A 26,206-nucleotide genomic window follows, 5' to 3' on the forward strand; every position below is an offset into this window, starting at 1 on the left:
TCCGGGCAACCTTTTTTGTTTCTTTGTGTGTGTTCACCCTTTTTCTTTTGCAACCTTTTTGTTTCTTTTGACGTCTCAGCGTCTCTTTCAACCTTTTTGTTTCTTTTGACGTCTCAGCGTCTCTTTCAACCTTTTTGTTTATTTTGATGTCTCAGCGTCTCTTTCAACCTTTTTGTTTCTTTTGACGTCTCAGCATCTCTTTCAACCTTTTTGTTTCTTTTGACGTCTCAGCGTCTCTTTTTGTTTGTGAACCAACCCTTTTGTTTCTTTTGACATCTCAGCGTCTCTTTCAACCTTTTTCTTTTTTGAGTGTATTCAACCTTTTTGTTTCTTTTGACGTCTCAGCGTCTCTTTGTGTTTGGGTAACAACTATTAGGCTCGAGTTCCAGACTCCCTATTACTTTGTCAATCGGAGAACCTCTTTCTTTGGTATTCGCTGGTTAGCGTGTGCTATTGTTTGGAGTCGGATGTAAGTCCATATATTAGCATTCTGTTTCCTTGTTTATGTTGTATGTTTGGAGTCGGATGTAAGTCCATGTATTGGCATTCTGTTTCCTTGTTTGTTTTGTTGTTTGGAGTCGGATGTAAGTCCATGTATTGGCATTCCGTTTCCTTTAGGGTGTTTCTTTTGACGTCTCAGCGTCTCTTTTTGGTGTCTTGTTTCGGCGTGCGTTAGCCGAACTACGACAGCTCTGATTCTCATTCCAGATAAGATACGTAGGCATAGGACGCGATGTCCTAGCGAGCATGCCTCCCTTTCCCCGAACTACGTCGACTCTGATGTTTGTTTCTGACAAACTACGTAGGCCCAGGATGCGACATCCTGCCGAGTCCATTTCCTCCATCTTCTTTCACCTGTTTATCATTCTAGTGTGTGCAATTTCTTTGAGCAGTTTAGCAGCAACCTTTCCCTATTCTTTTGAGCGTGGATCCCGTCGAGTACGGCGGACGTGAGGGGTGCTAATACCTTCCCCTTGCGTAACCGACTCCCGTGCCTTGCAATCTCTGGTCGTAAGACCGTTCCTTTCCCTTTTCTTAGGTTAGTCCTGCGCTTCCTTTCCGTCATAGGATGAATAGCGTCGGTGGCGGCTCTATTTTTTTTTCCGCCGGTTGTTTTTCGCGTTGCGACACTCAAAAATTCATGTTTCTATGTTGTATACTTTATAGCCTTTAGAACATTTAGATTATCCTAACCTAATACACTTTTGTGCCTTAGAATCAAGCTTGTTCAGATTGTCCTTAGTGTTCAACATAAATCAGTCACGTCCAAAAGGATGAAAATATGAAATTTTGGGTATTCTGCTCTTCCACAATTCATAGGGATTGTTACCCATAACAGGTCTTATAGAGATCCTGTTCTAAATGTAAAATGTTGTGTTGACTACCTCTGTCCAGAAGTGCTTAGCCACATATTAGACTCATTGATAATGGTTCTTGCCATTTCTTACAAATTCCTATTCTTCCTCTCTACAACTCAATTTTGTTGCGGAATTCTAGGGTAGGTGAAATCATGGGAAATGTTATTTTCATCACAAAAAATAAAAATCTTTATTTTCAAATTCTCCACCATGATCACTTCTGACTTTAACAATTCTAAAGTCTTTCTCGTTTTGCACTTAAGAGCAGAAGGTAGAAAACACAGAATGTGACTCATCCTCGTGGCTTAGAAACTTAACCCATGTATATCTACTGTAGTCATATGCAATGACTAATCCATACTTCTTTCCATTGACATAAGTAGTTTTCACTGGTCCAAAAAGGTCAATGTGTAGAAGTTCCGAACACTCTTTGCTTTGAAAGAAGTTTTTGAAACCTTACCTTTCTGACATGCTTCACAAAGAGCATTTGAAGAAAACCTTAGATTAGGAAGGCCTCTGACAAAATTAAGCTTATTTAACTGAGAAATCCTCCTCATGCTAACATGGCTCAATTGTTTATGTCATACCCATTACTCTTCATTTACATACATAAGACATTTTACATTTTGATTTTTAAGATTAGAAAGTCTTATTTTATAGATGTTATTTTTCCTCTTTCCATTGAAAAGCATAAAGTCATCCTTCTGACTAACAAATTTACAAGACTTTTGATTAAAGATTATATCATAACCATTGTCACTTAATTGACTTATGGACAATAAGTTATGCATTAATCCTTCAACTGATAAAGCATTAGTAATATAAGGTGTCATACCCTAATTTTTAATCCTAAGATCCCACATATCATATGCATCCTTGCACACAAACAAGGTCACATCTTGATCCTCCCTCTATCCACCTTTGGATTTGTTTTTTTGCAGGATCACCAAGCACCTCTTTGTTGGTGTTTTTATCTTTATGTTTATATGATTAATTGCTTACTTCTCAAGAAAAGTCAAAGGTTCATGTGTTTATTTCCATGCCTTCTTCAACAAGCAACTTCAAGCTTTGAGCAATTTAATCAAGAGGAAATCAAGGACACCTTATTTTGAGTTCATATGACCACCCATGTGCTTTGAAAAGCAAAGAAAGTCCAAGTACACAAGCTTGTTCCAAGTGGTTTGACCAAAAAATTAACATTTTGAAGTCAAAGTTCCAAGGATCACAACTCCTCCAGTTCTCAACATTTTTGAACGTTTATTTTTGCATGTGACTCTTCTTAACATCCTCTATAACTTCTTTTTACATTACAAGAGACAATTATGCTTGGAGGATCATCAAAAGTTTGAAGACATTATAGGTCATTTGTGGACTTAGTGAAATTTGACCTATTTTCAAGTGACTTTTTCTCAACTTTCAAAGATCATAACTTCTTCCATTTTTAACATTTGAGCCTGATTCTTTTTGCACAATGTCATTTGTGATACCCTCTATAATTTTTATTCAAGGATAAAGGTCAAAATATGCTTTGAAGGTGTTAGCTGACCAATTTCGGCCAGAGGAGAAAGCCAGTTTCGACTAGGGAACTTGTCGAAGCAGCCTCGACAAGATGGTGGACGCGTCCATAGGTCGACATCTCCAAGCTTCGGTCGAAGTCGAAGGGTTTGAGTGGTGAAGGAAATCATGGACACTCAAAGACCGTGGGTAGTTATTTGTCAAAATGGGGGAAATGGACCGGACGCGTGGCATAATGAGATGGTTTTGTAACCTCCAGACGGTTATTTTCAATTATTATTTAAGCCAGTGTTAGGTGAGATTCTAGGGGTAGCATTTTGAACATTTGTAGTAGGAGTAAAACTTGAAATATAAAAATGTTTACGAGAAAAGAGTCAGTCACCTCACAAAAATGTACTTTGCCTCCATTTCACATTTACAAGTCATTTAATCTAACCAAATTTACCTTTGTTTTCTTGCTTTATCGTTTATATGTTCCCTTTTCGCCTTACTTTTATCACGTTCCTAACTCATCAAGAGTTGCATTTACACCTTTTAAACCTTTCAAAGACATTGTTTACCAAAATCCATATTCTCAAACACTAAGTCCAGGACTTTGTAGCCAGTCCTGCAAGTAACCCAGTTTCACGGTCCCCATGCACAGAACATTGGGAATGTCGATTGATTCAGGATTCAACACAGAGTTACCAACAATTGGGAACCCAAATGACAAGGATATGAGATTTTTTGGGAGCCCCAATGGCTCAGGTCCGTCAGAATCCTATGCCTCCTCCTCGACTGGAAACACTGGTTCAACAAGAAGAGATGACAAATGATACTATCAAACAGGAATATCATGAATTTGAACAGATCCCAAGGGTGGCACGAAGGCCCCCCGTGGTACTGGTTAACCGTAACTAGGATCCTAACCAGGTGGTCTGACAAGTTCGACCCGATGCATCCATGGGGGAACAAAACCTAGAGGCTATCATCGAATGGATCATAGTGCGGAATGAAGTGAGTCCTCGCCTACAGTGGACGACTTACTCTTCGCCTCTACCATATTTTGTCTTACAGACGAAATTGCCTAGGGGATGGAAAGTCCCGAAATTTACCAAGTTCGTTGTGGATACTGAAGAATCCACCATCGAGCACGTGGCTAGGTACCAGACCGAGGCTGGAAACATAGCGAATAATGAGGACTTAAAGTTAAAATACTTCCCAAGTTCTCTTACAAAAAACGCGTTTACATGGTTCACAACGCTACCTCCACAGTCGATCCAAACATGCACACAGTTAGAGAGATTGTTCCATGAACAATTTTACATGGGTGTTAGATGCCCAAAAGTGCTTATTTGAGCTATCAAATGTGGGCATCTTTCACTCCTTTTTGTTGCTAAAGTGTTCGAAACCGCCTTTGTTTTTGATGATTTGCAATACAATGTTAAATGATCTTGGTACCTTTAATTTGTGCGTTATTGTGCAGGAATTAGGCATGAACTAATAGAAAATGAAGGCACAAGGAAGTTGGCAAAGGAACCAAGAAGAGAATGCATTCATCAGCTTGCTCGCTAGGCGAGGGCTGTGGCGAAGAGCTCGCTAGGCGAGCACCCAGCGAGCTGCTAGCGAGCATTCCCAGAATTTTACAGTAGCAAAAGTCTACAAACTCGCTAGGCGAGCAGCGAGCGAAGGTGGTAGCGAACACGCCCAGACTTGGTCAAAAGCACAACCAGCACTTGCTCGTTAGGCGAGCCACTAGCGAGCTCCCAGCGAGCAATTCCAGTAGCAAAACCTTCTGAACTCGCTGGAGCGAAGGATGAAGCGTGGGCTTCGCCTAGCGAACTTGTGAATTTTGGACTTAGATATTTTCTGGGCGCAGGTGCCTCTGGTGCCTCATTTTGGGGCTCGTTAAGCGAACCATTCTGCTCGCCTAGCGAGCATGACAGCTCAGACAGCAGTAGTATAAGTAGCAGGGGCTACTTTTTGGAACCATACTTTGTACTTTTACTTAGCGTTTTCTTAGATATTTTCCAGCATTGCTCTAGAGATATTTTGTGACCTAGAAACACTTTTTCTTCATTTTTCATCATCTCTTAGCAAGATTCTACAAAAAGAAGGTGGATTCCCATCCGATCTCGATTCTTCGACTTGGATGTTGATCAACCTTCAACCGAGACTTGTTGTACAAGCCACCATGAAAATGAGTGGCTAAGTTCTTCATTTTGTCAAGGTTAGATGTAGATGATCATAAGCTTTGTGTGTATATGAGATGATCTTCATTTGTAAACTCTTTAATGATAAATATATGGTGAAAACTTTGTTTTATTGAAAACTCTTTGTGTTGGTTTATGATCGAGAGATGTTTACCAACTCTTTACCTAGGTTTTCATTCAATCTTGTTTGTTAGCTAGAGATAGTAATGAATGATTTTGTTCACCATAAAGTTGAACCAAAAAGTTGTCATTTTGATAGATTGTGTTAGAAATAAACAATGGATCAAAATGGGAAAACCCACAATGTGTGTTAGAGATAAACACATTGGGAGGACTTTGTGAAATAGTTTATCATCTAAAGAAGTTTATGAGTTTTGTTGATTGAACATATACATGCAAAGTGATCGTCGAACCCTAACTTTGACAATCTTTCTCAAATAGAAAAACCAAAACTTTTACCGCATTTTCTTACACTTTTATGCAAGATACCGTGACTAAAACCAAAACCCCCTTTGTTACTACGAGTTAAGAATTAAAACAACTGTCGAACGGCGGTGATATCTCATAATCCCTGTGGAGACGATAACAAAAACCCGACATACTAACCATATGCCAACAAAATGGCGTCGTTTCCGGGGATTGTGAATTGATATTGCGAGCATCGCAATAGTTGCTAGATTTTTAACTTTCGAATTTTTGACTTGTGCTTGTTAATCTGTTTGGTTTAGTGTGCAGCTTTCGTTTTATGCGAGGGCAGGTTCCTGAGGACGAACTTCTTTTTGATCCCGAGATCGAAAGAACCGCAAGGAGACTGAATAGCAGAACGAGACGAAGGAGGCAACAAGCTAGACGACGACAAGAGCAAGGAGAGAGTTCTTCTACAATACATCCACCACCTTTCATACCTATCATGGATCAACCACCACAACCACCGCCCATGTCCACACCTTGTGTCAACAGTCCAAGGAATACTGCTTAGTTTGCCAACCACACGGGAAGGCAAGCCGAGATGAAGACGGGAACTCTTAATTTGCTATATGGAAGTCCATTCACCGGAATGGACCATGAAAATCCCTTTGCTTTTCTCACAAATTTTATGAGATAGCATTGGCGGCCGGAGTTGATCAAGCTCAAGAGCTACCGTTGTTCAAAAGATTATTTCCCCATGCTTTGCTCGGCAAAGCTAAAGATTGGTACTTGGATCAAACACCTGCAGTCATGATGGATTGGAACGTGTTGGAAGAGAAGTTTATTGAAAGATTTTTCTCCCACAACCGTTTTATGGAATCCAAAACGGCAATCTCCGTGTTTTCACAAGGGACCAACGAATCATTGAATGAGGCGTGGGAAAGATTCAAATCCATGCTTCGGAAGTGCAAAGGGCACGGTTTTGATGAATTGACTCAGATCCACATTTTCAAAAATGGCCTTCAACCAAATTGCAAGACTTTGTTGGATGCTACCTCGGGTGGTTCTTTGTTGTCTAAAAGCGCCGAAGAAGCTACAGATATCATTAACCAAATGGCTCTAAATGACCTCCAAAGTCAAAGTAGAGGCAACTCTTTGAAGAAACCGGGAGTGCTTGAACTTGGGACTAACGATGCCATTCTTGCCCAAAACAAACTCATTTCACAACAAGTTGAACTCTTAACTCAACAAATAAAAGAGTTGAGAGAACCTTCAAAAGCTAAACAAATAGCTTGTTGTGAGCTTTGCAAAGGTGAGCATGACACCGGGTTTTGTCCACCTCCCGGGTTCGAAGAAGTGAACTACATGGCGAACCAACGAGACTACCAACCGAGGCAACAACAACAACAACCGTATCAACCACATCCTCAAAATCAACAACAACACTTTCAAGGGAATCAAGGGTTCCAACCAAGGAGTAACTATTACCATAACCAAGGTTATGGGGGTGGTTCTTCTAGACGTCAAAACCCTCCCCAAAATCCTTATCAACCTCAACAACCGCCGGCCATTACATCAAAGTTAGAAGAGACATTGACACAATTTATGCAAATGTCGATGGCTAATCAAAAGAGCAACGATGCGGCAATCAAAAATCTCGAGACTCAAGTCGGACAACTTACTAAACAACTAGCGGAACAACAACCGGGTCCATCTTTTTCGGCGAACACGCAAACGAATCCTAAAGAGCATTGTAAAGCGATAACGACAAGAAGTGGAAGGGAGTTGGTTAGTGAGAGTAAAAAAAGAGATGAGAATGAAAAAAGAGAAGATGAGGAGAAAAAAATAGAGGATAGTATTGATGGTGAAGTTGGGGAGTGGAGTGAGGAAGAAGTTGAAAAGAATGAAAAAAATGGTGAAGTTGAAAATAAAGAAAGTGTGGAGATTGAGAAAAATAAGAGTGATGAAGTGATAGTGGAGGGAGTGAAAAAGACAAGAGCGAGGAGTTCTAGAGTTGCTAAAGGAAAGGAGGTAGTGAGTGCTACTCCAATCCAAAACCTTCCGTATCCACATGCTCCATCCAAGAGGGAAAATGAACGGCATTATGCCCGGTTCATGGATATTTTCAAACAACTACAAGTGAACATTCCGTTTGCCGAAGCATTGGAGCAAATGCCTAAGTATGCAAAATTCATGAAAGACATACTTACTAAAAAGCGGAGGTATACGGAACCGGAGACCATTGTCCTAGATGCGAGCTGTAGTGCAATCATTCAACGGACGCTTCCGAAAAAAGAGGTTGATCCGGGACGAGTTACTTTGCTGGTTAAAATTGGTGATGTCTATGTCGGAAAGGGACTAATTGATTTGGGGTCAAGCATTAATCTTATACCATTGTCTATTGTAAAGAGGCTTGGCAACATTGAAATGAAGGCCATCCGAATGACTTTGCAATTGGCCGATAAGTCGACTACCCATCCTCATGGCGTAGCCCAAGATGTTTTGGTTAAAGTCGACAAATTCTTTTTCCCGGTCGATTTCATTGTGATTGATATGGAAGAGGATGATGATGCTCCGCTCATTCTTGGCCGACCGTTCATGAAAACCGCACGCATGATGATTGACGTTGACGACGGTTTGATGAAGGTAAGGGTCCAAAATGAAGAAGTTACTTTCGATCTATTCGAAGCCATGAAGCACTCAAAAGATAGAAGTGATAGCTTTCGCATAGATGTGATCGAAGAGGCAACTTTTGAGGTTTCTAAGCATATTCATGAGATATCTCCTATGGAGTTAGCTCTTGATGACTCATTTGAAGTTTTCACAGTTGAAGAAGAGCAAGCTCTTGATGAATGCTTAAGGGAACTCAATAGTTTAAACGAACTACAACCGTGGGAAGTTGAGGAGGAAGACTTGAAGAAGGAGGTTAATGAAGAAAAATCTCCGATTGAATTGAAAATGTTACCTTCTACTTTGAAGTATGCATTCCTCGACGACACCGAAGCCAAGCCGGTTATCATAAGCAATCTTTTGACAAAGAATGAAGAAGCCCGTTTGATCGATGTGTTGAAAAAGAATCAAGAAGCCATGGGTTGGACTCTTTCCGATCTCAAAGGAATTAGTCCTTCCTATTGCATGCACAAGATCTTAATGGAAGAGGACTTTAAGCCGGTAGCTCAACCGCAACGCCGCTTAAATCCTACTATGAAGGAAGTTATTAGGAAGGAAGTTGTTAAGTTGTTGGATGCGGGAATGATCTACTTGATTTCGGATAGCCCATGGGTTAGTCCTGTGCATGTGGTTCCGAAGAAAGGTGGCATTACCGTAATCCGAAATGAAAAGGATGAATTGATCCCAACCAAAGTTGCAACGGGGTGGCGTATGTGCATTTATTATAGGCGGTTGAATACCGCAACTCGAAAAGACCATTTTCCACTCCCGTTCATGGATCAAATGTTAGAAAGACTCTCGGGGCAACAATACTATTGTTTCTTAGATGGCTATTCCGGGTATAACAAAATTGCGGTTGACCCGGCCGTTCATGAAAAGACGACTTTCACATGTCCCTTTGGAATTTTCGAATACCGTAAAATGCCCTTTGGGTTATGCAATGCACCGGCGACTTTCCAAAGATGTGTGCAAGCTATTTTTGCCGACCTTATCGAGAAGACAATGGAAGTCTTTATGGATGACTTCTCAGTATTTGGTGGTTCCTTTAGTCTATGCTTGGCAAACTTGGAAACGGTTCTTGAAAGATGTGTGAAGACCAATCTTGTGCTTAATTGGGAGAAGTGCCACTTCATGGTGACCGAGGGGATCGTGCTCGGGCATAAAGTCTCTTCAAGAGGGCTTGAAGTTGACCATGCTAAAGTTGAAGTAATTGAAAAGTTACCGCCTCCGATGAATGTGAAGGGAATCCGAAGCTTTCTGGGGCACGCCGGTTTCTATCGGCGCTTTATCAAAGATTTCTCAAAGGTAGCTAAGCCTTTGAGTAATTTTCTAGCTAAGGACCAGGTATTTCTTTTAACTGATGAGTGTTTACAAGCATTTGAGATTTTAAAGGAAAAATTGGTTACCGCTCCAATTATAGTCGCTCCGAATTGGAATTTAAATTTTGAGCTAATGTGTGATGCGAGCGAATATGCAATTGGAGTGGTATTAGGCCAAAGAAAAGAGAAAAATTTTCATGCGATACATTACGCAAGTAAAGTTCTTAATGAGGCTCAAATTAATTATGCCACCACTGAAAAAGAATTACTTGCGATAGTGTATGCGCTTGAAAAGTTTAGGTCTTATCTTATAGGGTCCAAAGTCGTAGTGTATACCGACCACTCGGCGATTAAATATTTTCTCACCAAACCGGATTCGAAGCAAAGGCTCATCCATTGGATCCTCTTATTGCAAGAATTTGATGTTGAAATCAAAGACAAGAAAGGATCGGAAAATTTGGTGGCGGATCATTAATATCACTTAGTTAATGTGGAGGTTACCGCTTCAGAAAAGGAAATCCGAGAAGAGTTTCCTGATGAAAAACTTTTCAAAATTCAAGTTAGGCCGTGGTTTGCGGACTTTGCGAACCACAAGGCTAGTGGTTTGGTGCCTCCCGACCTAACTTTGAACCAAAAGAGGAAATTCCTCTCGGATGCTAAGTACTACGTATGGGATGACCCATATTTGTTTAAGTTGGGTGGTGACAACCTTTTGAGAAGGTGTGTCACCGGTGATGAGGTGCAAAGCATTCTCTGGCATTGTCACAACTCGCCTTACGGCAGACACTATAATGGGGTAAGAACAGCCACTAAAGTCCTTCAGTCAGGATTTTATTGGCCTACTATTTTCAAAGACGCACATACCCATGCGCAAAGTTGTGATAGTTGCCAAAGAAGCGGTGGGATTGGTAAGAGAGACGAGATGCCTCTCCAAAACATCCAAGAGATTGAAGTATTTGATTGTTGGGGTATTGATTTTGTAGGACCATTTCCACCCTCTTATGGTAACGAGTATATGCTTGTGGCTGTTGATTACGTTTCTAAGTGGGTTGAGGCGATTGCCTCACCTCGGGCGGATGCGAAAACGGTAATAAATGTTTTGAAGAAAAACATATTTTCCCGTTTCGGAACCCCCCGAGTGTTGATTAGTGACGGAGGGTCACACTTTTGTAATGCACCGTTAGAAAACATTTTAAAACATTACGGTGTATCACATAGAGTGACGACTCCATATCACCCACAAGCTAATGGTCAAGCCGAAGTCTCTAATCGTGAGATTAAGAGAATTCTCGAAAAAACCGTGTCAAATTCGAAAAAAGAGTGGTCACAAAAATTGGATGAAGCGTTATGGGCATACCGTACCGCTTTTAAAGCTCCGATTGGGCTAACTCCTTTTCAATTGGTGTTTGGTAAAACTTGCCATTTGCCGGTTGAATTGGAGCACAAAGCATTGTGGGCCCTTAAATTATTAAACTTTGATAAGGATTTGGCCGGTGAGAAAAGGAAAGTGCAACTGCTTGAGTTGGAGGAGATGCGCTATGCCGCATATAACTCAAGTTGGTTGTACAAAGAAAAGGTAAAAAAATATCATGACAAAAAGCTTCGAAAGAAGGAATTTGTGCCCGGACAGTTGGTCCTATTGTTCAATTCCAGGTTGAAGCTATTCCCCGGAAAGTTGAAATCTAAATGGTCTGGGCCATTTCGTGTAAAACAAGTCAAAGAATATGGAGCTATTGTCATTGAAGACTTGGACAAGAAGGAGAGTTGGACCGTTAATGGCCAACGTTTGAAGGTTTATCTCGGCGGTCATGTGGATCGCGGGAGTTGTGATATCTCCTTGGATGCTCCTCAGTGAGCATCAAATCGTCGAGCTTATCCGACGTTAAACAAGCGCTCGTTGGGAGGCACCCCAACATTGTAAGTATTTAAAAGTTTTCTGTTGTGTGGTATTGGTGTTCAATTGATAAACCTTGCTGATATGTGCTTGGATTGCTGTTTTGAAAAATCAAAATGTTGTCATGCTCGCTAGCTGCTCTCTAGGCAAAGGCAGTAGCGAGCTGATTCGCTAGCTGCTCGCTAGGCGAAGCAGTAGCGAGCGTTGCGTGGCAGAACTCATTTAATTCTCAGCAGGCCAATCTTTGGGGCCCAAATATGATTTTTCTTTTTATTATTGTAGTCTGAACAAGAACTCACAATCACTCTCACATTCATTCACCCTCTAACCCTAACATTGCATTGCAACCCTAACCTCCTGTGCATTTCAAATTCATCAGATCTCAAATCAGGTTTGCCTCTTCTTCATTACTTTCTGATTCCAATTGCTTGAAATTTCTGAACATAAGACATTTAGGGTGAAGTTAGTGGTGTGGGAATCTTTAGGTTTTGCATGTGGGTTTAGATTTGCATGTATCTTAGAACTATCCTTTGCATGATAAATCATTTTGTTCTGAAATAGATACCATGAGACCTTGGGTTTTTCTGAAATTTCAGTGTTAACAAGGAAGAACCCAAAAACCCGCAAGATTCGCTAGCATCTCGCTAGGCGAATCAGTGGCGAGCATTCGCTGCCACTTCGCTAGGCGAACCTGTAGCGAAGCTTCGCTAGGTCCTCGCTAGGCGAAGCAGCAGCGACCATGACAGTAGTCGGATTTTCTGTTTTGCTTTCTAATCTGTTTTGTGTTTGTGTTGTTTCTTCTCTATAACTTTGCAGATGGCATCCAGCACAAGCGCTTCTAAAAAGAGAAAGGGCGGGAACACTTCCCGTCCCGTGCCCATACAGTTCGAAACCGACAAATTTGTCGGGCCAAAGCAAGCGGCTAGATATGTGGCTTTGGAAAAGAGAAAGATTTTGCCGGAGAAAAGGTTCATAATCAACCCTGAAGGCACCTACCGTACATTTGCCGGGTTGATTCATAGCAAAAAGTGGGACCGGTTAATTTCTCCCCTTGAACATTATGACATCGAAATAGTGCGTGAGTTCTACGCGAACGCACTACCGAACGACGACGAGCCATTCACATGGACGACTAGAGTGTCTGGCCGTACTGTTGCTTTCGATCGGGATACAATTAACCGGGTATTGGGTGAACCGTTCCATCTGGGAGCCAATGATAGAGACGCATACCACCGGGATTTAAGGCTTCATCGCGATACAGACTCCATTTCTGTTGCCCTGCTTTTTGAAGGGAAATCAGTTGAGCTGAACCCATCTAGGGTTCCGATGAGATACCATAGGGAGGACATGATTCCCTTGGCTCAACTGATCCTTTTGTTGGTTCTAACAAATTTAAAACCCAAGTCTCACACCTCAACCGTGCCGATCCCAGTGGCACATCTGGTTCACTGCATCCTCACGAACATTCAAATCGATGTGGCGAGGATAATTACTTTGGAATTGAAGTCCGTGATTGAAAGCAGGCTAAAGTCGGGGGCACGAGTTAACTGCCCCCTTGCTTTCCCGTGTCTCATCATGGCTTTGTGCCAGCATGTGAGGGTGAAGCTACCCTCTCGGAGTCAAGTAAGGATCCCGCCGGCCATTGATGACAGATATGTGGCCAAATATTACAAGCCTAAGAACTTAAGAAGTGGTGCAGCTGCTGGTAATACCGGGACTACTGATGGTCCTGGTGTGTTTGCTCATGGTTTTGATCCGTTCCAGCAGGTTGTCTGCAACTATAACTGGGATTGGATGGCGGCAACTCAGCGCGCCATGGTTGACATGCACGATTCTATGCAGCTGTTGCAGTTGCAGGCGCGTGACCCCTCCGGTGATCACTCGATGATGACGCGTGAGCAGTTTCTGCAGCACGCTAGCTGGCCTGTGGACAGGCCTGTGTTCGGAGAGGGGGCGGGTGCCGGTGCTTCTGGTGCTGGTGCTTCTGGTGGTGCTGAGGAGGATGATGGTGATGGTGATGATGATGATGATGATGAGGATGGTACCGGTTCTGAGGCCGGTAGTGATGAGGATTCTGAGTCCTTTGGGGGCTAAGTTGTTTTATTTTTATTGTATTTTCAGATTTGTTGTACTTTGGTATTGGTTATGTACTTTTGGGGTGTTTTGTCCCCCATGCACATTTTTAAAATTTTTAAGTAATGAGTATTGTTTATGTTTTTAATTTATGTGTTTGGTTTAAATTTCTTTTTGTTTAATAAATTTTTGGTTGTTGAGTGTCAAACCTTCTAGATTGGTTGCTCCTCAAAGATGTATCCAATGAAGGTGCATCCGAGTTTGGATGGCAATGATAAAAATAAACAAGTGAATAATGCTAAGGTACATGGTTACCTCCGGTTAGAATTTTAGAATGCATTAAGAACTTTACTCTTTTTGTAATTGAATATTGTTCTTTTTGCAACATAATTGAATGAATGTTTCATCTAGGAATTAAAACCACAAATTGTGAGGAAACCTCCATTGTACACTTAAATGCTGGATTCTAATAAACTTTGTTGATTCATTTGATTCATGCTTGATCTTTAATTATTGTGAATTTGTGGAAGCAATTAGAAATGATCAAGGCGTTTGTTTTTTTATGAGCACAACCAGTTCCAAATACAACTTACCCGTGAGCAGAGAGAGTATTTGTTAACCCCTTTGAGCTTAAACAGTTGAATCTCGGCTTAAAATAAAGCGAGATGTCAAAAATCTTTTTTCTTGAAACCCGGAAAATTTTGATAATTGTTCTTTTGCCGTAAAAAGTCAAGAGCATTCACTTAGGGTGAGTAAGAAATAAGTTGGGGAGAACGAAAATGAAAATCGGTAAGTGCCACAACTCTTGAAAAACCGAGCAAGCATTGAAAAAAAATTATTAAAAAAAAATAGAAAAGAGAAACATCTGTTTTGTAAATATGATGTAAAGGAAAAGAAAAAAATAGAGAAAATGAAAATGAATGCTTGCTTGGAAGAAGAATAGTGAAAAATAAAAATTGAGTTGTGAAATAAGATTTGTGAAGGTTTCAAATGAGAAACAAATGGAACGAAGTTGAGATGTGTGAATAGTGTACAGTGAATATCTCTGTTGCATCGGCAATTTCGTTTTCAATGGCCTTAGAAATGACCCTTGTTTGTTAACCTAACCAAGCTACAATCGGAAAAGTCCTTAGTGATCTTCGCGCTTCCGCATTTTCATTTATAATTGTTAGACCTTGTATGAATTGAATTGATTTCTTCATTGTTTGTTGGAGAGTGAGATTATTCTCGCGGTTGCAAACGCGTAATTTCTTCAATCCTTATTCAAAGAGGAGAGATAGGGTGATTCATTCAAGATATATTGTTGTAGATTGTTACATGTTTTACATTGCTATTAAGTTTTAGTTCTTGTGTATTATGTTATTCTAACCATGGGAACTTGTACATGGTTGATTTTCTTGTGTTTGAGTCATTTTATCCGACTTCGGAGAAACCTTTTTCTTTAAGTAAATCCTCTTGTCCTTCAAGAGGCATACTTTGCTTGAGGACAAGCAAGAATCTAGTTGGGGAGAGTTGTTAGATGCCCAAAAGTGCTTATTTGAGCTATCAAATATGGGCATCTTTCACTCCTTTTTGTTGCTAAAGTGTTTGAAATCGCCTTTGTTTTTGATGAATTACAATACAATGTTAAACGATCTTGGTACCTTTAATTTGTGCGTTATTGTGTAGGAATTAGGCATGAACTAATAGAAAATGAAGGCACAAGGAAGTTGGCAAAGGAACCAAGAAGAGAATGCATTCATCAGCTTGCTCGCTAGGCGAGGGCTGTGGCGAAAAGCTCGCTAGGCGAGCACCCAGCGAGCATTCCCAGAATTTTACAGTAGCAAAAGTCTACAAACTCGCTAGGCGAGTGTTGTGACAGTTTTTAAGTGTCGGGTTTTTGTTATCGTATCCACAGAGATTGTAAGATATCACTGCCGTTCAATGGTTGAATTAGTCTTAACTTAATGTAACACTAGGGTTTTGGTTTTTATCAAGTTATCTTGCATACAAAGTAATTGCTTGCGGAAAAAGTTATGTTTTGATTAATATGAGAAATATTGTCAAAGTTAGGTTTCAATGATTACATTTGCTTTGCATGTTTTTGCACGGTCAACAATATTATAAACTCCTTTAGATGATAAATTATTTCACAAGGTCCTCTCAATGCGTTTCTCTCGAACACCCATTGTGAGTTTTGTCATTTTGATCCATTGTTTCTCTCGAACACAATCTATCAAAATGACAACTTTTTGGTTCAACCTTATGGTGAACAAAATCATTCGTTACTATCTCTAGCTAACAAACAAGTTTGGATGAAAACCTAGGTCAAGAATCGGTAAACATCTCTCGATCAAATACCAACACAAAGAGTTTTAAATAGAAACAAAGTTTTCATCATATATTTACCGTTAAAGAGTTTACAAATGAGGATCCTTACATTTACACACAAAGCTTGGAAATCACCTACATCTAACCTTGACAAATGGAGACTTAGCTACTCATTTTCATGGTAGCTTGGTCGGCAAGTAAGGAAAGAGGGTTGATCAACATCCAAGTCGAATAATCGAAGTTGGATGGGAATCCACCTTCTTTTTGTGGAAGATGGTTGCTAGATGAAGAGAAATGAAATTAGGGCATAAAATCTCCCACAAAGCAATGCTGTAAAATATCTAGGAGAAAGTACAAAAAAATGGAAAAGTTGGTAAAAAGTGGTCTATGGCTCAAAAAGTGGCACCTGCTACTTATAGACAAGTGCAGAACTGTCACGTTCGCTAGGCGAGCAGAATGGCTCGCCTAGCGAAGGCCAAAAATGGGCACAAAATGCCCCTGCGCCCAGAGAAAACTGGGCCTGTGGAACTGTCATGTTCGCCTAGCGAACAGACCTTCGCCTAGCGAAGAACTCGCTTCAACCTTCGCCCCAGCGAGGTTGAGAGGTTTTGCTACTGGAATGCTCGCTGGGGACTCGCTAGAGCCTCGCCTAGCGAGCTAGTGCTGGCTGCTCTTTTCACCAAAGCAGACTGAATTCGCTGCCACTTCGCCTTCAGTTCGCCTAGCGAATTAATTAACCAATTTACTGGAGCCTTTCGCCAGGAGCTCGCCTAGCGAAGGTTTTGCTTCGCCACATCCTCGCCTAGCGAGCTGGCAGATGAAATGCTTGTTTGCTTTGGTTCCTTTGCCAATTTTGTTGTGTCTTCATTATCAATTAATTCATGCCTTTCCTGCACAATAACACACACATCAAAGGCACCAAGCTTGTTTATCAATGTAATGCATTCCATGTAAAATGAATGTGGTTTTGACCACATTAGCAAGGAATAAGAGTGAAAGATGCCCACATATGATAGCTCAAATAAGCACTTTTGGGCATCTAACAGCGAGCAGCGAGCGAAGGTGGTAGCGAACACGCCCAGACTTGGTCAAAAGCACAGCCAGCACTTGCTCGCTAGGCGAGCCACTAGCGAGCTTCTAGCGAGCAATTCCAGTAGCAAAACCTTCTGAACTCGCTGGAGCGAAGGATGAAGCGTGGGCTTCGCCTAGCGAACTTGTGAGTTCTGGACTTAGATATTTCTGGGCACAGGTGCCTCTGGTGCCTCATTTTGGGGCTCGCTAGGCGAACCATTCTGCTCGCCTAGCGAGCATGACAGCTCAGACAGCAGTAGTATAAGTAGCAGGGGCTACTTTTTGGAACCATACTTTGTACTTTTACTTAGCGTTTTCTTAGATATTTTCCAGCATTGCTCTAGAGATATTTTGTGACCTAGAAACATTTTTTCTTCATTTTTCATCATCTCTTAGCAAGATTCTACAAAAAGAAGGTGGATTCCCATCCGATCTCGATTCTTCGACTTGGATGTTGATCAACCTTCAACCGAGACTTGTTGTACAAGCCACCATGAAAATGAGTGGCTAAGTTCTTCATTTTGTCAAGGTTAGATGTAGATGATCATAAGCTTTGTGTGTATATGAGATGATCTTCATTTGTAAACTCTTTAATGATAAATATATGGTGAAAACTTTGTTTTATTGAAAACTCTTTGTGTTGGTTTATGATCGAGAGATGTTTACCAACTCTTTACCTAGGTTTTCATTCAATCTTATTTGTTAGCTATAAATAGTAATGAATGATTTTGTTCACCATAAAGTTGAACCAAAAAGTTGTCATTTTGATAGATTGTGTTAGAGATAAACGATGGATCAAAATAGGAAAACCCACAATGTGTGTTAGAGATAAACACATTGGGAGGACTTTGTGAAATAGTTTATCATCTAAAGGAGTTTATGAGTTTTGTTGATTGAACATATACATGCAAAGTGATCGTCGAACCCTAACTTTGACAATCTTTCTCAAATAGAAAAACCAAAACTTTTATCGCATTTTCTTACACTTTTATGCAAGATACCGTGACTAAAACCAAAACCCCCCTTGTTACTACGAGTTAAGAATTAAAACAACTGTCGAACGGCGGCGATATCTCACAATCCCTGTGGAGACGATAACAAAAACCCGACATACTAACCCTATGCCAACAATGGGACAATCGAAGATTAGCCTCAAAGAACTAGCTAGCGTTAAGCGAAAGGTTGATGAGTCAGTTGATCAGTATCTAAACAGGTTTAGACTACTGAAGGCATGATGCTTTACTCAAGTCCCTGAACACGAACTATTCGAGATGGCGGCTGTGGGCCTAGATTATTCTATAAAGAAAAATTTGGATACCTAGTATCTTAGAGATACGGCCCAATTGGCCGATAGGGTTCGACGCATCAAATGCTTGAAAGTTGAGAAGTCCAAGGCGGGTTGATATCATAAGAAATAAAAAGTGTCATACATCACAGTCGAGGGAGTCTCTTCCGAAGATGAAGATATAATCGACATGAGTGAGGTTAACGTGGCAGAACTTAAGCCCGGACCTCCATATGCGTGTAAGGTTTTGAAGCCCTCGAATGAAAAAAAAACATGTCGAAACAGAAAAAATAGACAAATACGTAGCTAAGACCTATACTTTCGACGTGTCTAAGTGCGACGAAATCTTTGATCTGTTAGTAAAAGATGGTCAGATTATCGTCCCTCAGGGTTTAAAAGATCCTCCCCTAGAACAAAAGAAAAAAATGGGATTCTATAAATTTCATAATTTCCTTGGTCACAAAACTCACCAATGTGTTCTTTTCAGGGATTTGGTGCAGAAAACTCTGAAAGAAGGAAGGCTCCAGTTTAGCGAAAGGCCAAAAATTCAAGTGGATTTCGACTCTATGAAGGTGAAGGAAGCTTTGTACACAAAGCCTCTCGAATGCATGATGGTAGAGACTACTGATGGTCTCATTGAGGTTTCCAAAGAAGCCTCGTTAGCTTAATCGTTTGAAGTGATGATGGTCGATACTACTGAAGGTTTCAGAAAAAAGGTCGAAAAGAGGTCCGAGTCGGCCTATCCCTAGCCTGGAGAAAGCTTATCAGACTTCCAAGAGAAGTGTAAGGAAAATGGGTCAAAAGCTATGTTGTGCCCAAAGTGCAGTGCTGTGTTCGACGAGAAAACTGCTGAAAGACTAAAGGCCAACAACAAGGTTGTGAAAGAGGAGAGACTTGCTATCCCACGATTCATGTTCGACAGGCATGAAACACCTCGACGGAACAAAGATTATAGAAGACAGTTTCAATGTTCCCGACCAAACACCTTCATTCCTCCAACTAATGTTCCACAGGAAAAGTGGATATAGTCCATCAATCAGAAGGGGGGCAAAAAGCCAAAATGGAGGGTGTTGGAGAAAGAGACAACATCTCTAGAGAAGAAAAAGGGCTACACAATATCTCCTAATTACAAAGGAAAGAATATAATGACTAGGACACATTGGAGACTCCACCAGCGAAACAAAAAAGTTGGGAAAGTCGTTACCACTCCACAGTTGAAGCCTTTGGAAACTGCTGGACAGAAGGAACAAATGCCAAAGGTCGTAGGACCAGGACAAATGGTGGCTAATCAGACAGTGGATATGACTGTCGACTCGACGGGAAAGACAACAGTAATAACCACTCAAAATGTGGAATGTTCGCCAGAGGTTGAGAGGCAACCACGAAGTGAGGGCCAATCGAAGGAGGAAGAGCCCGAGTATTCTCCCCAACCAGAGGAAGGAGAGCCTGAATACTCCCCTCAATCTGATGAGGAATTCGACGAAGATATGTACGACAAAAAAAACGGTGACATTTATGGTGACTATTTCTTCGTAAATTGTGGCATTGTATCCGTGTTGCCAGCTGAATATGACATGGTGTCCGAAGTCTCTGAAACAGAGGGAGACTTTGTGCCAGATGAGACAGATGGAGGAAAACCTTTTTGCTACTATGTCATGAATAGTGGCGTGGTGGAAGAACAAAAATCTATGTTTGAAAGGCCCAATCCAGGGATGATGTACCACCTGAAGCCATTGTTCATCAGAGCAAAGGTCGATGGAATGGCGGTGACAAGGTTTTCATCGACGAAGGTGTTGCGGTCAATCTGATGCCATATACTCTGTTTAAGAAAATGGGAAAGGGTGACGAAGATCTTCGACAACACAACATGGTCCTCTACAACTACGAAGGAAAAACCAGCAATATAATGGGAGTTGTTCAGGTCGACCTCGTTGTGGACACGATAACACGTTCAACATTGTTTATGGTGATAGACTCAAAAGCCAATTTCAAGTTACTCTTGGGTCGAGAATGGATCCATGGTTTCTGATCATGGTTTCATGGGAATTCCACCTACAGGGTGGCCTACAGTCGATGAGGATGACTGCTGAGTCTGAAAGCTTGGCTCGAATTTCGGCCTATTTGGCTGAAAACAAGAGGAAGTCAATTCTAGAAAGGGAGAGGATTTGGGATTTGGCCTATGAGGCCGATGGTTTAGAAAATGGTCGACCAGACCAGACAACAACTTTAGAAAGCCGGAGGCTTGATTGTATCTATGACAGTGAGCCTTTAGGGTTAGAAAACAATCCCACTAAATGAGTCCCATAAGATACAAGCCAAAGATCCCCTCAAAGAGATCAATCTGGGAGATGGAATCACAAAAAGACCAACCTACATAAGTACTAAGGTGGGGTCAGAAATGAGGGAGAAATTAGTTGAGGTATTGACTGAATACATGGACTGCTTTTCCTGGGATTATGATGAAATGCCAGGTTTAAATCGAAGCGTCGTGGAGCATCGACTGCCTATCCAACCTTGGAAAAAACCAGTGAAGCAACACCCTGGATTATTTTGTCCAGACGTCACTTCGAAGATCAAGCAAGAGATTGAAAGACTCCTCAGAAGTCGTTTCTTAAGAATGATAAGGTACGTCGAATGGTTGGCCAACATAGTGTCCGTCATCAAGAAAAATGAAACTCTTAGGATTTGTGTAGATTTCAGATATCTAAATAACGCCACGCCAAAGGATGAGTATTCGATGCCCTTGGCGGAAATGCTAGTCGATTCGGCCGTAGGGATTGAATACCTGAGCCTACTTGATGGATACTCTAGTTACAATCAAATTCTTATTGCCGAAGAAGATGTCCCCAAGACAGCGTTTCGATGCCCTGGTGCTCTGGGGACGTACGAGTGGATCGTCATGCCGTCTAGTTTGAAAAACGCAGGAGCAACCTACCAAAGGGCTATGAATTCCATATTTCATGACTTCATTGAGAAGTTCATGCAGGTGTATATTAACAACATCGTGATAAAATTGTCATCCCAGGGAGGGCATCTGGATCACCTTCGACCCTCGTTTGAGAGAAGGTGGAAATATGGATTGAAAATGAATCCATTGAAGTGTGCTTTCGATGTGCACGCAGGCGATTTCTTGGGATTTGTGATACACAAACGAGGTATCAAGATCAATCAGAACAAGAAAAATGTGATCTTAGACCTCAAAATCCCATTGACAAAGAAGCAGCTCCAGTCTTTGTTGGGGAAAATAAACTTCTTAAGAAGATTCATATCGAATCTAAGTGGTAAAACGAAGGTATTTTTGCCACTACTTAAAATTAATAAGGAAATTGATTTTTACTGGGGCCACGAACAACAAGAGGCTTTCGATGCAATCAAGGGGTACCTTACCAAGCCTCTTATTCTGTTACCTCCCAGTAGGAAGAAAAATATGAGTTTATATATTTTTGCGTCAGATATAACTATAGGGAGCATGTTGGCCCAAGAGGATAGTAATGGTGTCAAAAGACCTATATATTACCTCAGTAGAGTGTTGGTAGATGCTGGAACTAGGTACAATCTCATAGAAAAACTATGTATATGTTTGTACTTTGCCTGTATAAAATTAAAGCAATATATAAAACCAGTGGATGTTTATGTTTCGTCTCATTACGATATTATTAAATATATGTTGTCTAAACCTATTCTGCATAGTAGAATTGGAAAATGGGCATTGGCGTTAACAGAGTTCTCTCTAACATTCAAACCTTTAAAGGCCATGAAAGGCCAGATCGTGGCGGATTTTATAGTGGATCATGCCATGGTCGAATCATCTTTGAATGTGGTCAACACCAGACCATGGCGTCTGTATTTCGACAGATCGAGTCACAAAGACGGAACGGGAGTCGGGGTATTGATATTATCCCCTCAGGATGGTCCAACGAAGTTTAAGTACATGATCAGTGAAAAGTGTTCCAATAATGAAGCCTAATACGAGGCTTTAATAGTTGGTCTTCGAATTTTGAAAGGGATGGCAGCCAGTCGAATTGAAATAAAGGGAGACTCGGAGTTGGTAGTCAAGCAAGTTACACGCGAATATAAATGCATCAAGGGAAGTTTGCTGAAGTATTTTGTGACTACAAGCAACTACTAGAACATTTTGAAGTTACAAACATAAGACATATACCCAAAAACGAAAACCAAGAAGCCAATGAGTTGGCTCAAATCGCTTCAGGTTATAAGATGTCTAAGTCAAAATTACAAGATATGATCGAGGTTCGAGAGAAAATGGTGTCGAGAACACCACTGATAGAAGATATCTTTGACAAGAATGACAGCCGTGACGAAGAATGGCAGGAAACCTGTGGAGTCGAGGAGGCCTGGGAACATGTATTTTTCGTTGTCAACAGTTCATCGCCAACAGACTGGAGGAAGCCAATTATTGAATATTTAGAGAATCCAGTCGGAGGTACTGACAGGAAAACCAAATATAGGGCTTTAAGTTATGTGTGGTCAAGAAATGAATTCCTGAAGAAGACACCCGAAGGGGTACTACTTAAATGCATGGGAGATACTGAAGCGTATTTAGCCATATATGAGCTGCACAGTGGATCCTGTGGCGCCCACCAAGCAGGCCATAAGATGAAGTGGTTGATATTTTGACAAGGGGTTTATTGGCCTAGTATGTTGAAAGGTTGCATCGAGTTTGCCAAGGGATGCTAAGAATGCCAAAGACACGCAAGTATTCAACATATGCCGGCAAGTGAGTTGCATGCGATCATCAACCCGTGGCCCTTTAGGGGGTGGGCATTAGACGTCATTGGAGAAATTCGACCAGCCTTGTCAAAGCAGCAAAAGTTTATCCTAGTAGGGATAGATTACTTCACCAAGTGGATCAAAGTTGTCCCTCTGGTGAAGGTGGATCAAGATGCGGTGATTGAATTCATCCAAAAATATATTGTATATATGTTTGGCATCCAATAGACCATTACCACAGATCAAGGGTCAGTGTTTATGGGACAAAAGATGCAAGAGTTCGTTGGCAAGACAGAATTCAGGTTAGTTACCTCTACACCTTACTATGCACAAGAGAATGGACAAGTAGAAGCGACCAACAAAGTAATAATAAGCTTGATTAGGAAACATGTTTCTAAAAAACCAAAGAATTGGGACAAGACTTTGGACCAAATTCTATGGGCCTGTCGAACGTTACCAAAAGAGGTGACAAATTCGACGCCTTTTCGACTGACGTTTGGTCACAATGCCATATTGCCAGTAGAGATCTGCTTGCAGTCCGTCAAAGTGCAACGTCAGAATGACCTCCAGTCAGAACAATACTGGGACATGATGTTCGACGAATTAGCTTATTTGGACGAAGAAAGATTGGCCGCAACAGAAATGTTGATCCGACAAAAGGAATGTGTAGCCAAGTTATACAATAGAAAGGTGAGGGAAAAAACCCTTACTGATAATGATTACGTTTGGAAAGTAATCTTTCCTATAGATCGTCGAGATCTAACCCTAGGTAAATGGTCTCCAAAGTGGGAAGGACCATTTCAAGTAACTCGAACATACGCTAACAATGCATATGAGATCAAAGAACTTGGTGGCGATCAAAGGGTCTTAAGAGTGAATGGAAAATACTTGAAGAAATATAAACCTATGCTACAAGAGATCCAAATCCAAACATAACAAGATTCATTGATTCTTTAAAGTGTCCCAAAAGGGCATTACAAAACATGGTCGACAGACCTTACAAGAGAAATAAAAAACAAAGAAAAACATTCAGGCATTCAGGTCGATGCAACTTGCGGCATTCAGGCCAGTTTCCGGTATTCAGACCGAAGTGGCATTCAGGCCAGTTTCCGGTATTCAGACCGAAGTGGCGTTCAGGCCAGTTTTCCGATGTTCAGATCGAAGAAGTTTCCGACATTCAGGTCGATGCAACTTGTGGCATTCAGGCTAGTTTCCGGTATTCAGACCGAAGTGGCATTCAGGCCAGTTTCCGGTATTCAGACCGAAGTGGCGTTCAGGCCAGTTTTCCGATGTTCAGATCGAAGAAGTTTCCGACATTCAGGTCGACGCAACTTGTGGCATTCAGGCCAGCCTCTCGGTGTTCAGACCGATATTAATAATCTCATATCTTCCGGTGTTCAGATCGAAGTCATTTCCAATATTCAGACTGATGAACGGCATTCAGGCCATGGTTATTTCTGTGTTACCATTTATTTTGGTATCTAGGTTAACATTCTTTTTCGGTATTCAGACTGACTCTCACCGTACCAGACGGATTCTTCTTTCAAGACCACCTCTTTGCCGATTCAATCCCTTGATACCTCGAAAGTGCGAAAGTCGCTGCTATCTTCTTTTCGGGTCTCCAGTTGATTGAATAGGGGCAGCTGTAATACCTCAAAATTTGCCCCCCTCATTCATGCATTCATTTTTAGGTCATTTAATATTTCATATTGCATTTCATCATGTCAATCGGAATTAGATCCAAGAAGCTTGAATATCATCCAAGACACTTTGTGGGTCCTATCTGGGTGATCAGTCAACACAAGGGAATGGCTTGAGATACTTCCAACATGTTCAAATGGGGTCTATTCATCAGTCAAAACGTTAATCTTGAAGGAGAAAAAGTTTGTTCATGAGCTGCCATGCTCGCTAGGCGAGCAGAATGGGTCGCCTAGCGAGTCCCAAGAAAAGCCACCAGAATCACCTACGCTCAGAGGAATTTCTTGAACTGTCATGCTCGCTAGGCGAAGCCCACACGTTTTGAAAATAAAAATAAATAAATAAATAAATAAATAAATAAATAAATAAATAAATAAATAAAATATAACAGAAAAATCTTGGACTTGGACCTCTCTCATTTGAGCCAACAAAGCCACGAAAATCAGGTTATAAATTCTAAAAAAAATTCAGTGGAAAACCCTAGAGAGATTCTAACTAATTCAGAGCAACCTCCAGACACTGAAGGAAACTCATCTGCAAAGAACCAATTCCCTCTCATATAAACCCTAAGATTGTTCTGCAAAGCCAACGGTGCAATTCAATTTCAATCGATCCTCCCCAATCAGGTATGCCCTATTTCCACTACTTCATACTTTCAACCTGAAATTTATGAATGTATGAGGTATTATGGGTGAATTTGGAAGAGTGGGTATCGTTAGGTTTTGCATGTAGGCACATGTTTTAGTATGTATGTCATGTCTTGATGTGTGGATCCTTGGCCCCTGACTTTGAATTTTGATACTGTCGCATCCGCGAAAAACAACCGGCGGGAAAAAGAAAACAAACAGAGCCGCCACCGTGCGTTATTTATCCCAAAGGAGGGAAAGGAAACGCTCGAAGTAAACCTGGAAAGGGAATGGTCTTACGACCGGAGATGCAAGGATCAGGAGTCGGTTACGCAAGGGGAAGGTATTAGCACCCCCTCACGTCCATCGTACTCGACGGGATCCACGCTCAAAGGAATAGAATAAGGTTGCTAAATAACTGTTCAAAAGAATGCACGCACACTGGAATAAGACACAGATGGAAGAAGAGGGGAACGGGCTCGCTAGGATATCGCATCCTATGCCTACGTATCTCATCTGGAATGAGAATCAGAGCCACCGTAGTTCGGCTAACGCACGCCGAAACAAAACACACACCAAGACGCTGAGACATCAGAGCAAACACACAACTGGAATCGGAATGTCAATCGCTGGTCCACAATAGTCCACAATAGTTATCATGTAATCCACAATAGTCCTAGGTTGAGGTTTCTAACAAGAGTTTGACTCACACAGGCAGTGAGTCAATTCAAGTCTAGCTCTACGTACATTCAACTTCCTTGAAAGTTGATCATACGACTCCTACAGAAAGGAGATGAGAAGCAAAACAGATAAACATCAAAAGCAATCAGCACACACTATACACAACCAAGGGGGCTCAAGCAAGGTTGGGCTTTAGTCAAGGGGTCATATCGACCTTGACAAACAAACCAACTGGAAAGGTGGTCAGGCTCTTAACCTCTAACATTGAGAGTTAGGGTGAGCAGATGAAATGGAGATGAGGGTTATGCCTCATAGCTCTTAACCCAGGCCTGGGTGAGCTTGAATCAAAGAATGTGTGAGAGTCCAGAATATGGG

At 41.3% G+C, this 26,206-nt stretch overlaps 2 protein-coding genes across 2 annotated transcripts; both read left to right on the forward strand.

The window, feature by feature from the left end:
* The first annotated feature begins 22,172 nt into the window (after positions 1-22,172).
* On the forward strand, positions 22,173-22,733 carry LOC127129639 (uncharacterized). The gene has a single exon (XM_051058791.1). It carries the CDS (start codon positions 22,173-22,175, stop codon positions 22,731-22,733), a length of 561 nt encoding a protein of 186 aa, XP_050914748.1.
* Positions 22,734-23,084: 351 nt separating this feature from the next.
* Positions 23,085-23,762, forward strand: LOC127129640 (uncharacterized). The gene has a single exon (XM_051058792.1). The coding sequence runs from the start codon at positions 23,085-23,087 to the stop codon at positions 23,760-23,762; it is 678 nt and encodes a 225-aa protein (XP_050914749.1).
* Positions 23,763-26,206: the final 2,444 nt, after the last annotated feature.

The sequence above is a fragment of the Lathyrus oleraceus genome, chromosome 3, assembly GCF_024323335.1.
Source record: "Lathyrus oleraceus cultivar Zhongwan6 chromosome 3, CAAS_Psat_ZW6_1.0, whole genome shotgun sequence".
Taxonomy (NCBI): domain Eukaryota; kingdom Viridiplantae; phylum Streptophyta; class Magnoliopsida; order Fabales; family Fabaceae; genus Lathyrus; species Lathyrus oleraceus.

Excerpts from the sequence above, each read along its gene's own strand:
- LOC127129639 (XM_051058791.1), top strand. The coding sequence starts at position 22,173 with ATGCATCAAGGGAAGTTTGCTGAAGTATTTTGTGACTACAAGCAACTA.
- LOC127129640 (XM_051058792.1), top strand. The coding sequence starts at position 23,085 with ATGGGACAAAAGATGCAAGAGTTCGTTGGCAAGACAGAATTCAGGTTA.